The 17,749-nt window shown below is 34.4% G+C and overlaps 1 protein-coding gene across 2 annotated transcripts; it reads left to right on the plus strand.

Annotated features, from left to right (window-relative positions):
* Positions 1–6,219: 6,219 nt before the first annotated feature.
* Positions 6,220–15,006, plus strand: LOC102809561 (uncharacterized). Of its 2 annotated transcripts, none has more exons than XM_085499823.1 (15): positions 6,220–6,309; positions 6,571–6,693; positions 7,352–7,451; positions 7,583–7,803; positions 8,113–8,272; positions 8,564–8,688; positions 9,081–9,365; positions 9,825–9,971; positions 10,945–11,077; positions 11,467–11,595; positions 11,998–12,123; positions 13,474–13,599; positions 14,018–14,327; positions 14,479–14,553; positions 14,775–15,006. In XM_085499823.1, the coding sequence occupies exons 2-14, from the start codon at positions 6,622–6,624 to the stop codon at positions 14,546–14,548; spliced, it is 2,004 nt and encodes a 667-aa protein (XP_085355949.1). In that variant the 5' UTR covers positions 6,220–6,309; positions 6,571–6,621; the 3' UTR covers positions 14,549–14,553; positions 14,775–15,006. The 2 variants fall into 2 exon arrangements, with proteins under 2 accessions (XP_085355949.1, XP_085355950.1); XM_085499824.1 differs by having other exon boundaries at positions 6,292–6,309; positions 6,577–6,693.
* The last annotated feature ends 2,743 nt before the right edge of the window (positions 15,007–17,749 follow it).

Below are 17,749 nucleotides of genomic sequence, written 5' to 3' on the forward strand. Positions count from 1 at the left end.
TTTTATTTTATTGGTAACGAAAATATATTCTAAATAAACGAAGTTTCAAATAAAAACGAACACAAAAATCTCGGCATGCTGCGTTTCTGAATTGTTGATTATTACTGTACTCAGTAGTGATTATAATAATGTACACAAAATAAATTTGTTGAATGGTTATGAAATACAAATAAAAGTCAACTTAGTTTCATCGTAAGCGAATGATTCCGGTCTCGTATAAACGTTTGATGCTGTAGGATATCCGCCATGTTCTCTTAGGTCAAATCGCTAATTAACCAATCAAAAAGCTGGATGATGCCAACGTGTTCAAATTACCATAGCTTATTTTAATATGTTAATGTTATTGAACGCAATGCGGAAGAGATTGATGTTGTAGTACGATATTTTGGCTTGGATTTTGATGCGAAAACGGCATGATTTTTTTTAAATAAAAAAATTAGTTGTTTTTAAAAAATAAACTGGTCATCTGAAGAATAATTTATTTATTTATTAACACACAACATCCCCCGGAGGGGATGAAAAGGGTTACAAATCAGATATTAGTAAAAGAAAAATAACCACATAAAAAGTAAGGAAACAAAAAGGCATAAAAAAAAAAGATAATAATTTGAATACAAGGAATGTATTACTGGCTTAGTTTATGTAGGTGCTGCTGTCTTGTATTAAAACAGTTTTTTAAATATTGCGCTTAAATATTCTGAAGAATAATTTAACATTGTTCACAGTGATAACAGCTCATTCTCGAAAGGAAGCTTGTCCGCTCACGCTAGTCACGATAAAAATCATACACGTGTACTTTTGAATAGACAAACGTCAATGACTTCGGTAAAACTTAGACTCTATTTTAGCCGGCAGGATTAATTGAAATGTCCGAAAAATGACGCCAAAATACACCTTAAAAGTCCCATTTTATTTTTTAATCCAAGGGCGAATTTACGGCAGAATTTGGTCCCTCAAATAAGGGACACGTGAGCTTTGATTCTAACCGGATACATTGCACTGGGTCGGGGAGATAGTTTGCTAAACTTCCATGCATCTTTTGTCCAATGGGTACCTGTACTTCGAACATTCGCAGGTTTTTCTAGGTAGTGCGAGACAGCTTTGTCTTTTGACCTATTAGTTTTGTGCTGACCTCTTCTCGGCGTCTTGATGTTTTGTTTTGCTTGTCATAATACTCACTGATTGATGACTTTGTTTAGATTTTGAGTTACAACTCGGCCACGACCTTTGCTTTTACCGTGAAACATGAGGAAGTTTACGTCAATTGACGGACATTGCATTTTTTAAAAACTAATGAAGCACACTGTCTTTCACCCCCATTTTTTCATTTGCTGATTTCTATTCTGAAAAATTCGACCGTCCGAAAATGCACCTTAATTTTGACTCTAAAAACACGTCACATATCTAACACCAATTATTTAAAACCGGTCGAAATTTTGGAGTTTTTACGGTTCTTTAGATATCAGTGTGAAAGCTTAAAATTGGTTAATTATGCAAATTAGGTAATTAATATGTACAGATTTTAACCCACAATTATTCAGGTCTGTCTATTGTCCTACAGCATCCATGTACATTCATTGATATGTGATGTATAGTACCTGAGATATCAGTGTGAAAGTTGGTTAATTATGCAAATTAGGTGATTAATATGCACAAATATTTACCGGAAACTAATTGGGTCTGCATAATTCTAGATTCATTGAAATGTGATGATTAGTACTTTAGATATCAGTAGAAAAGCTGAAAATTAATTATGCAAATTAGGTAATTAATATGCACAATTATTTACCCTAAAACTAATCAGGTCTCTGCATAGTCCTAAAGGATCTATGTACCAAGTTTCATTGAAATGCGATGATTAGTACTTGAGATACCTGTGGAAAAGCTGAAAATTAACTAATTATGCAAATTAGGTGATTAATATGCACAAATATTTATCGAAAACAATCAATCTCTGCATAGTCCTTGAGTATGTAAGTACCAAGTTTCATTGAAATGCAATGCTAACTACTTATATCAAATGCTGAAAATTAATTAATTATGCAAATTAGGTAATTAATATGTACTGATATTACCATAACAACTATCAGGTCTGTGCAGTGTCGTATGACATCTATGTACCAAGTTTCATTGAAATGTGATGATTAGTACTTGAGATATCAGTGGAAAAACCGAAAATTGACTAATCATTATGCAAATTAGGTAATTAGTATTCACGGATTATTACCAAAAACTAATCAAAACCTAGCATTAGTTCAGAGCATCTATGTACCAAGTTTCATCAAAATCCAATGAGTGGTTGTTTAGATATCAGTGGAACAGTCATGGAACCACTAAAAAATAGCTAATTATCATGCAAATTAGGTAATTAATATGCACGGATTTTTACCAAAAATTAATCAAATCTGCGCATATGTTCAGAGCATCTATGTACCAAGTTTCATCAAAATCCAATGAGTAGTTCTTTAGATATCAGTGGAACAGTCATAGAACAGCTAAAAATTAGCTAATTATCATGCAAATTAGGTAATTAACGAGCATGGATTTTTACCAAAACCTAATCAAATCTGCGCATTGGCCCAGAGCATCTATGCATCAAGTTTCATCAAAAACCGATGTATGGTTCTTGAGATAGCAGTGGAACAGTCGGACACACATACACACACACACACATACACACACACACACATACACACATACACACACACATACAGACACACTAACTGCAAAGACTCCCATTTTGTGCTTCGCACATGGGAGTCAAAAATAGGGGTGTTTTAAGCAAAAACGAATAACCCTTGAGTGCACACAATACACTGAATTTCAGAACAAATCTTGCATTAGTTACAGCAGCAGAATATCACAGAAATATTAGACGAAACATGAAAACACTATATATTGTATTTTGGCCTGAGCCCTCTCTATTGCAATTCCAGGAATTAACCCCATATGTGCATCCATTTCCCACCTTGGTATCACCCAACCCTAAAAACAAATTATTAATACCACGCTGAAGCGTTTGGTAATAACGCATCCAGTTCCAAAAGGACAATAATTACTGTACACAGTTTTGGTCCTAACACAAAAGGAGCATACTGTGAACATACGCGAATGTCTACTGCATTTTAATTAACTTTAACCACTGATTTATTTTTATTCAGTTTGTGTCCAAATGTGATATAGTACACCAATGCTCATTGGCTTCTAAAAATATAAGTACATGTGATATAGTACACGAACGCTCATTGGCTTCTAAACAATATAACTATAGTGTGGATGGTCAGCAATAACTATGCATTGAACGCAAACGTTCGTGGTCCATGTGATGCATTCGTCATACCAATTTGACGTCCAGATCAATACGCACACAAATTGTATGACATCGATTACTCCTCATCATATGCAAATAACTTGAATGTAAGGGGTATTGATAACCAACGAGTGCCGGAAATACACAGAATTATGATTCACCTGACAGAATCGAGAAACAAACGTCAATTTCTACTTTCAATAATATACGTTAGTGAATACAGTATGTTGTTTCTAGTTTCCATGGTGAATGAACGTCGTTACGTCTAAAAATGGCGGACGTTGCTGTTGTTGAATATGCAGTCACAGACAGTTTTTTAATTGGGTTGTGTTCACACAGTGTTAAGTAATTAACCACGCGTCAATACATTTACTATCAATAATACATTTCTAAATATCTTTAGTTTGAAGCATGTTTGAAGCTTCGTGGCGCGCCACGAATGGCGACATGATTGCAATCTATTGTAACCCTTGACCGTATTAATAAACGGAATCGTGATCTGGGGAGCCTCAATTTGCGGTTTGGTGGATATCAATTTGTAATAAACCATCCGGTGTTCTTCATTGCCATGGGTTACCAAATAAACGTTAATTATATTTCAGTGCCTCGTAAGAATCGACGTGACGTCGTAATTCGAAACATTTAAATCAAGTAAACTGGAATAATAAAATCCAGCAATCATTCATTTGTGTGCAAAACTGAAATGATTCTTACATCTACCCGCTGACATATATAGCATCATCATTACGGCGAAATCATTACAACAATCGGGGGCAAGAAATATGGAGGACATTATGAAAAAGTGTGATATGTACTCTTCACAAATGAAAGATGGAGAAGATGAAGCTCACACTACAATTTGTTTAGTTAGCAAATTGAAAGTCGTCTATTTTAGGAGCTCCACCCCTTGATTTAAAGTGGACAATGTGAACTCACCAATTCAAAATAATCAAAAATATGTATTCACTCACGTAAGAAGTTGATTTTCTATCGAAACTTCTGCCATGCTTATCGGTGGAAGAGGACAAGCAATAATAGCCTATTTATTTAAAAAAAGATATAACTCCGTTTAAATCGTGAACCACGGGATGTACAATGTAATTAACAACTTGAAGTCACAATAAAGTAATAACGGGGTATCTTTTAAGGGATGTACAATGACCGTGGTTAACACATATACAACAGTACTAGTGTAGAACTGTAGTCAGTTATATGACTGCATAATGTTGAATGTTTAAAGAAATAATGGAATTCATATACCACCAAAAAAAATGTTAAATGTATATAATAGGTGACCTTGACAATGAATTGCTAATGTTCAGCTATGTTCATCATGCATGTTATAACGCAATTGATTATATACACATTTTGCATTTTGTAAATTGACAAACCACCAACACATTGTGAAATTTTAAAAGGAATCCACGAAAAACAAAACCACGCAGTTATTTACCCTTATACGACCAGAGTTCAGAGAATGACTACTTTACATAACCCATAATCACCCAGTGTACATATAAAGTGATAATAACATTATTAATGTGTTTTAATGAAATGATATGTAGATTAGATCGACTTTCCATTTTTTACTAAGTAAAATCATATTTATTAAAGTTATTTTTATACGAAAGTTGGTTTTTACATTATTGCAATTTCATTCAACTTCTTTCAGTCATAATTCTAAGCAAAAAAAAATGCGAAAATTTAGGGATTACAGCGAATTATATTTGTTTTCTGTAATATTCTTTTGTAATCGGTAGGAATGCAAACTATCATTGGTGTGCATATAAGAAATATTTCCTTATAAATTATTCTCAATATGTTTATGAATTTTCTTGTCAAAATCAGTTGTTTTCGAGCGTTGACCCCCAAATATGAAAGAAGTTAACAATGTCAAAAACGGAAAGTCTTTATCGTAGTTGCGACCAAACTATACTTTTGTTTACATATGTACTACCTTAAAAATATGCACGGCTTTCTAAATCATTTACTTTTAATATCAAAGTGAAAGAGTAATTTTAGTGTCCAATAAGCACATTGGTTAAATGGGTTAAACAATAAGAGTACGTACTTTCCAATGGCATAACCAAGGACAGAAAAGGTACCTGGATTAGACACAGTTTAAAAACATTTTCTTTGATATCATTCACGACTTCTCTTGGTATGTCAATTGTATTTAACCCATTGCAACTCGTACTATATCTTTGAAAATGTGCTGACATCCCGGACATGTTACCCGCTGTCTGATTGTATCATTTCAACAATATGGCCAACCAGGCCAGAATGCAAAGTACTGTTGTAATGATACTGACTGGACAGCTTCAAATGATTTAACTGTTCACTTTGAAATGACTGCACTTGTCAAACATAATTCTAAAGTCGACGACATTATTATGAGGTGATCATCATCTTCATCAAATCATTATGACTAGGAACCGTTCAATTCTAGATATATAATAATTACATTGATGACTTGCGTGATATAGTAATGTTGTGCCGTTCAGGTATTTTAGAACACTGGAGTCAGGTGACGGGGAGCAGCGTAAATGAATTTTATATAGAGTAATAACAATGCAGTAGTTAACCGTACATAGCGTGACTTCAATGGTCTTACTGTCGGCATGTCGAGCTGCAATAAACAGTTCATCGGATCCAATTATATGTTTGTCTTTTGTGCGGGGCTTCGGGGCCTTATCCGTATTGTCTACTATTAGATACTCCACGAGCAAACAAAACATCAGTTTATTCAGGAGCTCGCGGTATATTGATATACAACAAGAAAATGAACATGTTATTTGGGGGACATGCGTGTCTATCGTGATGAGAAAATTATGTTAGTAAGGTTTTGTTCAATAGAATTACTTTTCGTGGGAAATAAATAGACAAATTCTGAGAGGTCATGCAAGCGAGATATTGAAGCGATTCATAGAAACATGTAGATAATATGCTTTTCAAATTCATCGGCATCATTTCGGGTCTTGTGAATCTGCCGGACTGAGGTACGTAGTGCGTATGTGTGTGTATGTGACTGACGAGTTTCGACGCAGATATGTGTACTAAAACTATTAGCACCAAGTTTAGCAATGTCTCTATGCTGATGGTTGTTATGAAATGAATAGGTGTGGACAAGTGGGTACAAAGTTAAATTGTCAAATACTTCATGCTAGTCTCGCGAGAGATATTATTATATACGTTATCTCCTCATAGGGTGGGTAAAACACGCTGAATATATCATGTATTAATGATTAATTTTCCTTCAGCAACAGAAGTATTGTTAAAGCGGCTACGACTAACGTATAGAGCCTGCTAATATGTGGAAATGGAATGTATTTCTAGTTTTAATAACGTGTTTCAGACCAGCCCCAATATTGGGTTACGCGAAGGTGAGTATCTATAATCATATAAAACCCATTTTGAATAAATAGTCAATCTAAGTTGGCAATAATATTAACATTAAATATTATACAGTCAGTACAAAATTAGAATGGCTATGCGTGTATTACCATGACGATAATATGGAATCCAATGAGTGCTTATAGGGTTAACATTGTTATAGACTCTGATTTGTTAATTTGTTGTCTTGGCATAGAATGTAGAATGTCCCTAGGGGAATGCTTTGAGAATATATATATATAATTTAAAATAATTCGTAAAGTTGGCAATTCTCACGATAATATATGCGATTCAACTTTATTAAGAACATATAATTGACATGAACAATTATAAATTTACCGAGTAGAATATAGATAACGCTATGTGTAGAATACACGTTGGATATATTAGATATTAACTAGAGTACCGACATATATACATACATTGTACAGATAATCATTATGAATTTATTCTTAGAAACGATCAAATCAATTTTTCGACTTCCATAATAGGCCATACACACAATCACTACATCTGCTCACCACACTATCAATTTTGAGGATTGACAATGTATATCTGGTACCTGGGTGAATGCTGCATGCATTTTGAACATATGTAACGTATAATTATCATGTCAGTGACCGATTTCGACGTCTACTTTTTTTATAGAAATCCAATCCACACGGTAGTTATCCTAAAACCATGCTGCTTCCAGACAAACTCACTGGTTTAGAAAAGACACACCCACATCGTGTCACCAAGAGAGCAAGTATGCAATTAGTTATTTTTCTAATACATTGTTCCTTCAAATGTCGCTATTGATCGCGACTCTTCCAGATTGCCAATACTTTTCGATTATCGTTGCTATCCGTGCTTTTTTTCATGTTGCTTCATTATCAGCCTGTGGTCAGATTCTGACGAGTTCAACAGGGACGGTAACTTCACCGAATTATCCTAGCAATTACCCAAGTAACAGCAACTGTGTGACAACAATTCAAGCACCTACAAATAAAATTATAGAGATTACACTTACGGATGTGAAAATCGAGATAGAATCGTATACGTCTTCGGGTGATCCTGATCATCCAGCTGGAATAAGATGTCTCTGGGATTACGTAGAGGTTTGTGGTTGATATTGTAATTACGGAATATGTGTGTCTAACTACAATCATTTGGTATGTTATTTCACCCAATATAATATAATACAATACATGTTCGTGTATGTTATCGCATCAGTTAATTCGGATATGTACCATATGTGAATTAGTCAACGTGGTTTCGGACGGAATTGTTTAAATTGTGTGTACAACAAAAAAAAACAAATTTGCTGTTATAGAAGTAATATATACAGTAGTTCCCTCTCATCAGTACTTGAAACGAGAGTGAATGTATACATCATTTTTGAAGTATGTACATATTTTTGTCATCAGTTTGAGGACGTCGGCATTGCAAGAACCAAATACTGTGGAGAGTTTTCAGGAAGGGTATGGACGTCGTTCGACAGCAAGGTCAACGTTCTTTTCTTTTCTGACGATTCCGCCCAGTACAGGGGGTTTGCGGCAAGCTACACTTTCCTTGACAAACCAACAGGTACAGATTTTACTGAATCCACTATGATTATATCAATTGAGTTTTGTAGACTATCAGCCACTCTAGATATTCTACAGATTAACGTAGTATTGTGTACGTCACCATCGGAAAAACAACTCGAGATCGTAAAACTACAATTCATATAATTAGTATAATGACGTATGGGGTTTATTTCTGTGCGACAAGTGGTTGGTCCATGCTTGTATCTCAGTACACCCGTGCATCCTTTACTGCAAGCATCCAGTGTTCTTGATGCAGCCACACTTATATATGTATCTATATGTTTAATAGATCCACTGATGTTCGACTTCGGGGTGTCAACCGCTGATATTGAATTCCCACCAGCGGATGATGGGAGCGTCGTATTGAATGGAATATCCTATACATTCTTCGGTACATCACACAGTCAACTCTGGGTAGGTCATGATATGTACTTTGCTAATGGGAAATATAATATATCATTGCTCGGAGTGGTTGGATCACCTGTGTTGATTTTTGTTTTCACGACGCCGGTAACACGTATTTTAACTGTTTATTGTGATAAGTTGTGGACACTGCGCGTACTTTGTGTTTTGCAATCAATATCACTTTTGTTCATATTGACAACTGTATTTAGTTTGTAGTCTTTCATTTTCTTGAGTATAGTAAAATCTTTCAACAAAATAATCTTCATTAAATATGTACTCGACTACTATAAATCAAAGGCTCTGATTTGCCTTCGTTTCACTACTTACGCTAATGAAGCGCTTTGTCACTACGAGCGAGATTTATAAGACAGGTGCATTTAAAGGTGCTTGTTTTCTTTCAGGTAAACACAAATGGAGTCTTATCATTCGATGACGAAGAGTTGTCGTACAGTCCGCTACCTATTCCCCACGGAACAAACCATTTACTTGCACCATATTGGGCTGATGTTGACGTGCGCAGTGGAGGGCAGCTGTTTTACCGACAGACAACGGATACGGCCACTCTGGACAAAGCAGACACAATTATATCGTCGGCCTTCGGAATTAATTTCCAGTCGACATCAGCCATAGTTATCACGTGGTATGACGTTGCATTCTTTGCAACATCTGCAATAGGGCAGAAATCGGTAAGAGACATACGATCCCAGCTCCATCAATGTGTGCGACACACTGACTAATATTTATTAAATTGGGGAGGGGGTCGTTGATGAGGCAATGGAACATAAATTGATAAGTGACATCCACACAAAGTACAATATTTATTTATGTCGATAATAGTATTTGGTGCGAGAAATTTATTTGCAAAATCTAAATTACAGTTTTTTGGCCTTGGTCGGTTTTAAACACCACCACCCAACATTCAGTACTACTTGCGACGTTGTTAGCAGCATTATAAACAATCGCGATCAAAATATAACAAAACTGAACATATAAATGTATCGCCGCTGGCATAAAAGCCCGTAACTGAAACTAAGATAAGCGAACAAAACTGTGTGAATCAATCTATTATTTTGAACAAAAATGTTACACCATACTATTTTACTTTTCTTCACTTTAACGACGTATTTTGGGTTATATTTCTATAGCGTAATACGTTTCAAGCTGTTTTAGTGACTGATAGCAACGGATGTGGCCACGTCATCTTCAATTACGCTGACATCACGTGGACTACGGGAGCCTCAGTCGATGCAGGAGGTGATGTTAACACTGGACTTGGTGGCATTGCAGCTCAGGTTTGCACAGCTTAAGTTCACAAATACATTAAATAAAAAAACCATATATACGAATAACGCCAAATGTCTTGTCAACATTAGTATTTAAATTATTTTAATTACGTTTAGTACAGAACTTTCAACAAAATGGCCGACACAGTGTTGTCGATCATCATATAAGCTAACGCAGAGAATGATAATTAATTAAATAAACATAATGAGACTAAAAAAACAGAGCTTCAGATCGCAGGATTCAATCAAATATTATTTTTTCCTCATATAGGAGTTTTATGCCACGGAAGTCTACTTTTTTATAAATTATCATTGGGGTCACATTGACTAACAGTATAAAACCAGATGCTTGGTTTGCAAAAGTCAATTTACATGTACTGCATATCGTACTAAATATGTATGCTATATTGTTTATAGCATGAACGCCGATTACCGTTAGTTTACACTATTGCGATTAAGATATATAGTTATTTTTGAAATCATCACTATGCGGTTTGGGGATTGCATTGGTGACATAATTACTAATTTTAAAGTCAATCAAAACTTTGACTATTTCACAATTCGCGACGAATTATCACTAGACGGGGGTAGAACAAATGTACGTGCGCAGAGAAATTTAGGTTGAGAGAATTTAAAATGACGTCTTACATATGCGCGGTTTTAAATCACATATGCGTTTTAACCGACATCTGAAACTACCGGAAATTCGAGTCAATATAATTAAACATAATAGTTCAAGAAATATTGAGAAAATATCAGAAAATATACCAATATCTTGATCATGATTTGTGAAGAACTTGTAAGAACAGAAAATGTATTTGGACATTAAGATATACAATTCGTTCCAATGATGAACTTTTTTTCGGATTTGACAGAGTACTATTATGCCTAACTAAAAGCATTTGTCTATGGGGAAGTTACATACCTCTAAATCACGATGGTATATTTTATAATAATTCCACAATGTTCATGATATTCTTAGGTCGGTTTCGATGCTGGCGATGGAGTTCGATTTTTTGTACACCCGGATTCACGGACCAGTAACATAAAAGACATCGATGCTACTTCAAATATTGGTGTGGTTGGTAGATGGGTCTTTAATGTGTGCAATCAGGGTATGTATACATATAAGGTTATATTATACACACTCTAATATACAAATAATCACGTTGTTATTTTGTCGCACTTTTCGTAGTTGTTTTTTATGAAATGTGCACACAGAGAATTATACTACAACACGTTTTAACAAATTAATCTATCCCACATACATGTACAATACACAATATTCATACCATTACCTGGATTTCGTATCTGTGTAATGTGGTCGCAGAATGATGTAACCGTATACCTTGAAAACTAAAAAAAATAGAATGCGGTGCTAAAAGTCGAGATTCGCCACTCGCCAGATACTCATTGAGTAAGAATATTTCGACCAAAATCATAACTCCTGACGTCAAAATCAACTCGTATGTTAAAATCATGCAAAACTGTTCGGCTTTAACAGACATTGGAGAATGTTCCTCGGCAAATGGTGGGTGTGACCAGATATGCCACCAAGACTCCAATGGAGGATTCATCAGCTGTTCATGTAACGCAGGATACACACTAAACTTGGACGGACAAACGTGCGACGGTGAGTATTAATAATTCCCAATAATTCTCGATCATTCTAACAAGAAACACCAAAATTAGTCATATATGCACTGTTAACAACGCAGTGTGCTATCCTGGTCATTTTTCAGAACGTACATTTACTTGTACAATTCAAAGAAAAGTCGAAATATAATAACTGGGAAATAATCATATTTTTAAAAATGCATTGCTGATCTGTGCCACATATGGTTCAAATGTTTTATATTACACCTGTCAAACAACTAGTTTGTTTTTAAATCGGAATTTATTCTGAATAAGTAATCTTTAAATCAGAAATTGAATGCTCTGAATATGCAGAATACACAATAAAGTAGGTATTATTTATTCTAAGCGTTGGGATACCGTGTCTGTTCGCCAATCTATTTATAATGTCTTATTACAGAAATCAATCCGTGTGTTGACAATAATGGCGGATGTAGCCAAGTGTGTACACATACTGGACCTGGTGAATCCACATGTTCTTGTAATCCAGAGTATACAATTGATGTGGATGGAGTGACATGCATCGGTGAGTAGGTTCAGCAATTACGACGCCTCATGGAATGCATGCCCGCGTAACCATTTTAAATGACTGTCGACGTGCCATTGTTTGAGTTATAAGGTATGATGTACAATATGTGAAGTATAAATATCATACCCAACTATAGATCATTAAACAAACGTCGCGTTGGGCAAATAAAAGCTCAAGAACACAAAACATAAAACAAACCTTGAGTATACAACCAATGGGTGACGTCAGGTGTTTCCAAAGGAATGAGTCGTGCTCAACATAAGACACCCACTGGCTTTCCGTTGTATGTTTTTTTGATGTTATTCACATTCACTGTTACATTTGTACTGAGACCAAGTTTATTTGTAGATATGAAGATAGTAGATCAGCTTTGTTACGGGTAGAGTAGACTAACCCGACTATTATATTATTACCTCTATCAACAACTCTTTGCTTGAAATGTGATACAGATACGAGCATTTCGTTGAGTCAAGGCAATACTGATCATTGTGGCCTTCAATTGTGTATCATATTATTTCTACGTCATCTACATCATGTTTATCTCACAATAAATGGTGCATTCATATCACGATTTACTTCTTTTTGCATAACATATATGTACATCTTTAAGATACAGCAGCGCAAGAAATAGGTACGTCCAAGGACAGTAGAACCAGTGCGACAATTACGTTTGTGCTCCATAAAGTGTAGACTCAATAAATGCACTAAGATTAAAACATTAATTTTCCTTTAATATAACATACCCTATCCACTATCATAGTACTAACACTAATGTTGATTTATTTTAATTTAATTTAAGTATTACTTTAATTTAATTATTAAATATAATATATATATATATATATATAAATGGGCGAATTATATATTTGTTAATACGGCGACCACCTTATCATTATAGAACAATACAAATGTTCTATTATTTTAATGTGACAAAACACATACTAGTTGGACGACTGTCTAGATACGATCAAATGTGTTTAGCCATAATGGTTCGTTAATTGTGTGATGATACCGGGATTCTGTAGCATTTTATAGCTCTAGAGGTGGCCAGGTTCATAGTCATATTCACTGTTAAAGTTGCACTAAATGTAACACGTGAGAATGTTGGTATATGGCAAACATGTATATAAAATAAAATCAGCCTACTTATAGGGTCAAGTCACCCTAGCATGGTATTTTTATTCAAACGAACAGCATGAGCGTCATAAAAATCGATACATGAATATATATTTCACCATGTGCCATATATTAACACCTCACGCGATATTAAAAACAATTAAATTAGTCGGTAGTAGATATGATTTTTATTCATGTGACGGGTCGTTACTTACTATACATAATTCACAGAAATAAATGGCTGCGTGGATAACAATGGTGGATGTGAAGTAATCTGTATTGACCTAGGCCAGGGAAATGTGGCTTGCGATTGTTCACGCGGATACGAACTAAATACTGATGGCATTACCTGTCAACGTACGTATTACAAGTTTAAACGAATATTCTGTTGCCATTTTTGGTGAATGTGTTGGTTCAGGCATCGGTATATATATATTGAATTTAAATTTGTTTAATCTTTATTTATTTGAACATTGGGAAAACAAGAACCAACATTTGATCGTCAATTATTATCATGTTTTGTAAATCGTAATATATTGCTTATTTTTTGTTGTTTCTTTGCGTAGGCTCAAAAGACATGAGCACTCACTCATTGCAACTTTCAAGCATTTTAAATAAAATAACTATAGATAAATAACACATAATGCAATATATTATCAATTTCCCATTCATGTTTCAGGCTACAGAAACTTGTTCAAAGTTTTGATGCACTACTTAAATCGTACTAACAACTACACACATAAACTTATTGGGATTAAAATTCATTGTATTTCAGAATCGACGTTTATTGATAGTGTGAGATTGTGTCGCAAATTCTCAATTCACGAGAATGAATTGACATGGTCAGACTCGAGGACGGCGTGCGAAGATGCGAATAAGAAGTTACTGAGTATTCAAACATCCTCACAGAATATGTTCATTGCTTCATGGCTTGATACTCACTCAAGTTCAACTCAGAGCTTTTGGTTCGGGCTAAACAGGTTTGACGATCTTTCTCAGTGGGGGTATGAAGATGGTCCGCTTTGTTATAGTAACTGGAAAGACAGTACCCAAGAAACATCGACAGAAAATTGCGCACAATTCTGGTAAGTTGAAATGTGTCTGAAAGAAAGAAACGTATGTTATTGTAATAATGACACTTTATAAATGTATTCTAAACAAGTGAATAACAAGTGAAACTCATTCAAACATGAAAAAGATGAATATGATAATAATAAATTGTTGTTTCAATGTTAGGTCTGTGAGTGAGTCAACTTGGACATCTGAGTCATGTGATGAGCAGAAAGGATACATATGTGAATATTAATTAAGGTAGGTAACTCAAATGGAGTATATGATAATTTGCACTCTAATACTACAACCTATATGTCATAAATTGTTGAGATAAAGTTGCATTTTAACAAATATTTGTAGATTATTCAGAAATGACGGAAAGTGCATATGATTGTGTATACTAAAAACATTCATAATCGAAATATGCATGTATGTTCTTAGCTAGTGATAAGATGTCTTCTGTATATTATATTTTTCAGAGGAAAGAAGACGCTCTGATAGTTTAGTATCCATAGCTTTGGTCATCACTTGAAGTACCGTTGATGGATCTTTTATATAATTTAACTTGATTTGTGATTATACAAATGTATTTTTTCTCAGAAGAATATATAAATTAGATGATAAACTACTTATTAAACAAGTCGTTGTAAAGTGTTTGAAGTAGAAAATCAGTTTTAATAAACATGAATGCAAACACGCTTTTGATGTAAATTATTCTGTTTTATTTTTCTATAACCTTTCCTATAACCATCAAATTATCGGGGAGCAGCACTGAGACATGTACAATATAGTCACATGATGAGACCAACGTGAAAGCATCGTGAGTTTTCCTGACTGGCCATGTGTCCACTAAGAGCTGATATGATATATCTACCACTAATCACTGTAAATAATACCAGAAATATATTCTGTGCAAATGTGTAATTAGAAAGTAGGGTTTCTTTATAATATTGGGATCCGGGAGTAGAATATTGAGTTAACGCATTTCCTGTGGATTATATAGATTTGGCACCATCTTGTACTGCACTGCAACCGGTAGCTTTAATCGATTCAGTGTCAAAAGGTTTTTTTTTATTCTCAATGTGGTAACAGTTCAGAGACTTATTTTGTTTTTAAATGTACCAATAGAAAAATAATTAACAAATTAAATATATCTTTCACATAAATAATGCAATACAGTGAGAGGTCATGTAATCCTCGTTTGATCAGTAACACATACATATGCCTAGTATGCACCATAATGACCATCTTTTACGACGCTTCATGGTCAATCAGATATTTTAGCTTTTCCATTTGGGTTGAAAACTGCACCAGGGTTATTTACAAAAAGTAAAGGAGTTGAAAACTACAGCAGTAATATTTACAAACCATGAATGGAGGTATTACAACAACAACAATACACTGCAATGAGATACACTGTACTGTTATTCGGGTAGTTATTTCACTATACAAACGCTCACATGAATCAATGAATATTACGTTTTTACGAGGATACTGCAAAGTATGCACGAAGACAGTACAGATGGAGTATCAACCGACCCGCAGCGGAGATCGATGCGACCGCGTACTGTCTGAATGCATGCTTTGCAGTATCCTCGTAATACACTTATTATTATACAGATTGGTCAAACTCTGTGGGCAGCCATAATTGTTTTTGTATTATTAGAGGACGCTTACGCGCGTAATCGTTTCGTACCCAGTGAAAATACCGCAAAATTGCGACACACTGTAACTTATGGCCTTACGGCCTTTACGGCCTTATCGCCTTTTACAGATGTAAAAAAAATACCAGTTAACACCATCTTAAAACCTTGTCTTTCTACTATGGGAATGAGGTTGGACACTGGAAACAGATGTATTCACCTGACAGCATCACGATAGCACATTAAATAAGGCCTGTGACTGGTCTGTTATATTAAAGTGCGGTGGTCGTCCTGCAGGCAGCGTGTGTTCAAATTTCATGTAAATAAACAATGTATTTTACACGCGTTGTATACGTCGCTATGAGTCCCATATCGAACATGATGTGGCACGACGACTGCCGCCCTTTAAATTGTGTGGGTACACTCCCCTGATACATTGTCACGTCCAGGTACCCCATAATTCCACACGCACTGAAGACGTAGAAATTTCCATTTTTCGATGATGTCACACCAGATTCAAAATTTTAAACAAAAATCCAAAGTTTGACATATTAAAAAATAGCCGCAAAATGCGTTACCACAGTTCAACTTGTGTTGGCAATACTGTAGACATTTCACAATGTCATTGCACCGGATTTGCTAAAAGAGTACACATGATGAATATGTGGTGTAAAGGTTCTTCATTGAGAACTAGAAACACATTGACCAATATTGTCGTTATACACACAGACACCAACACATGTTAAAATATCGTGTAATTAGATTATCGATAGAAATTTATTAATTAATAATTAATAAATTAAAAATGAAATGAAATAAAATAAAAACAAAATAATAAATTAGGAATTCGTTGGGTAAAAGACTGAGACTAATATACTTATTTTAACCAACCTATTTTAACCAAGCTATTTATAAGTTGTGGGATTTGTTTAATTAAAAAATATAAGGAATGGTAGGAATTACATCCAAGATGAAGAATCTTCCTCAGGATAAAAATAAACTACCATGTGGCAATGAATTAAGTTATTATTAAAAAGAAACAAGTATACTGGTATCAACATATTTATTAATGACATAGTTGCTAAGCAATTATGAATAATGTAATATATACATAGCTGGAAAATGATAGTTATATATGAACAAGTCAATTAGATTAAAAACTTTGAAAAACAAGAAATTTTCATCCAAATTGGTCATCTAATACGCAAGTTTTGTTTTTTTGTGTCTGAATACTAGTAACTAATAATTACTAATTGCTTTGAAATTTCAATTCACCAAAGTGAACTCAAGTTAATTGCATTTCTGAAAGATTTTCAAAAATGGAATATTAATATTGTGAAATTATAAAATCTTTCCTATCAATCAAAATTAAAGCTATTGTACAAGTTTGTTGTCTCAGTACTATATTTCTGGATTAAAAAACAAACTGAAGGGAAGACAATAACAATATCAACAATAACCACTGATTTTGAAGTCCAACAGCTTCACACTACTACTATCTCCAAACAGAATTAAATCACACAGAATTTGTATGACAAAAAATATTCAAATCAAGGGAATTCTATTTTTTACAAATAATTAGTCAATTAGTTGTTCTTGTTTCATAGGTTCGTGCGCAAAACCATACACTCCTACATTTTGGTCGTATTTTTAAAACTATGCGAAACACGGAGCCAAACAGCTTGAGCACACACTTGGTTAGTTTAGTGAGTATAAATCGAATCAAATCAAACAGTTTTATATTAAGTGCAATTACGAAGGCATTCAACTCTTGTCATACTTTAATGTGCGTTACATTTTCCGTTTTAAAG

This window comes from Saccoglossus kowalevskii, chromosome 1 (assembly GCF_978046115.1).
Source record: "Saccoglossus kowalevskii chromosome 1, keSacKowa6.1, whole genome shotgun sequence".
Lineage (NCBI taxonomy): Eukaryota > Metazoa > Hemichordata > Enteropneusta > Harrimaniidae > Saccoglossus > Saccoglossus kowalevskii.

Coding starts and splice junctions, on each gene's coding strand:
- LOC102809561 (XM_085499823.1), top strand. CDS start 6,622: ATGTGGAAATGGAATGTATTTCTAGTTTTAATAACGTGTTTCAGACCA. Junction 7,804..8,112: donor GTCTCTGGGATTACGTAGAG/GTTTGTGGTTGA, acceptor TTTTGTCATCAG/TTTGAGGACGTCGGCATTGC. Junction 8,273..8,563: donor TTTCCTTGACAAACCAACAG/GTACAGATTTTA, acceptor TATGTTTAATAG/ATCCACTGATGTTCGACTTC.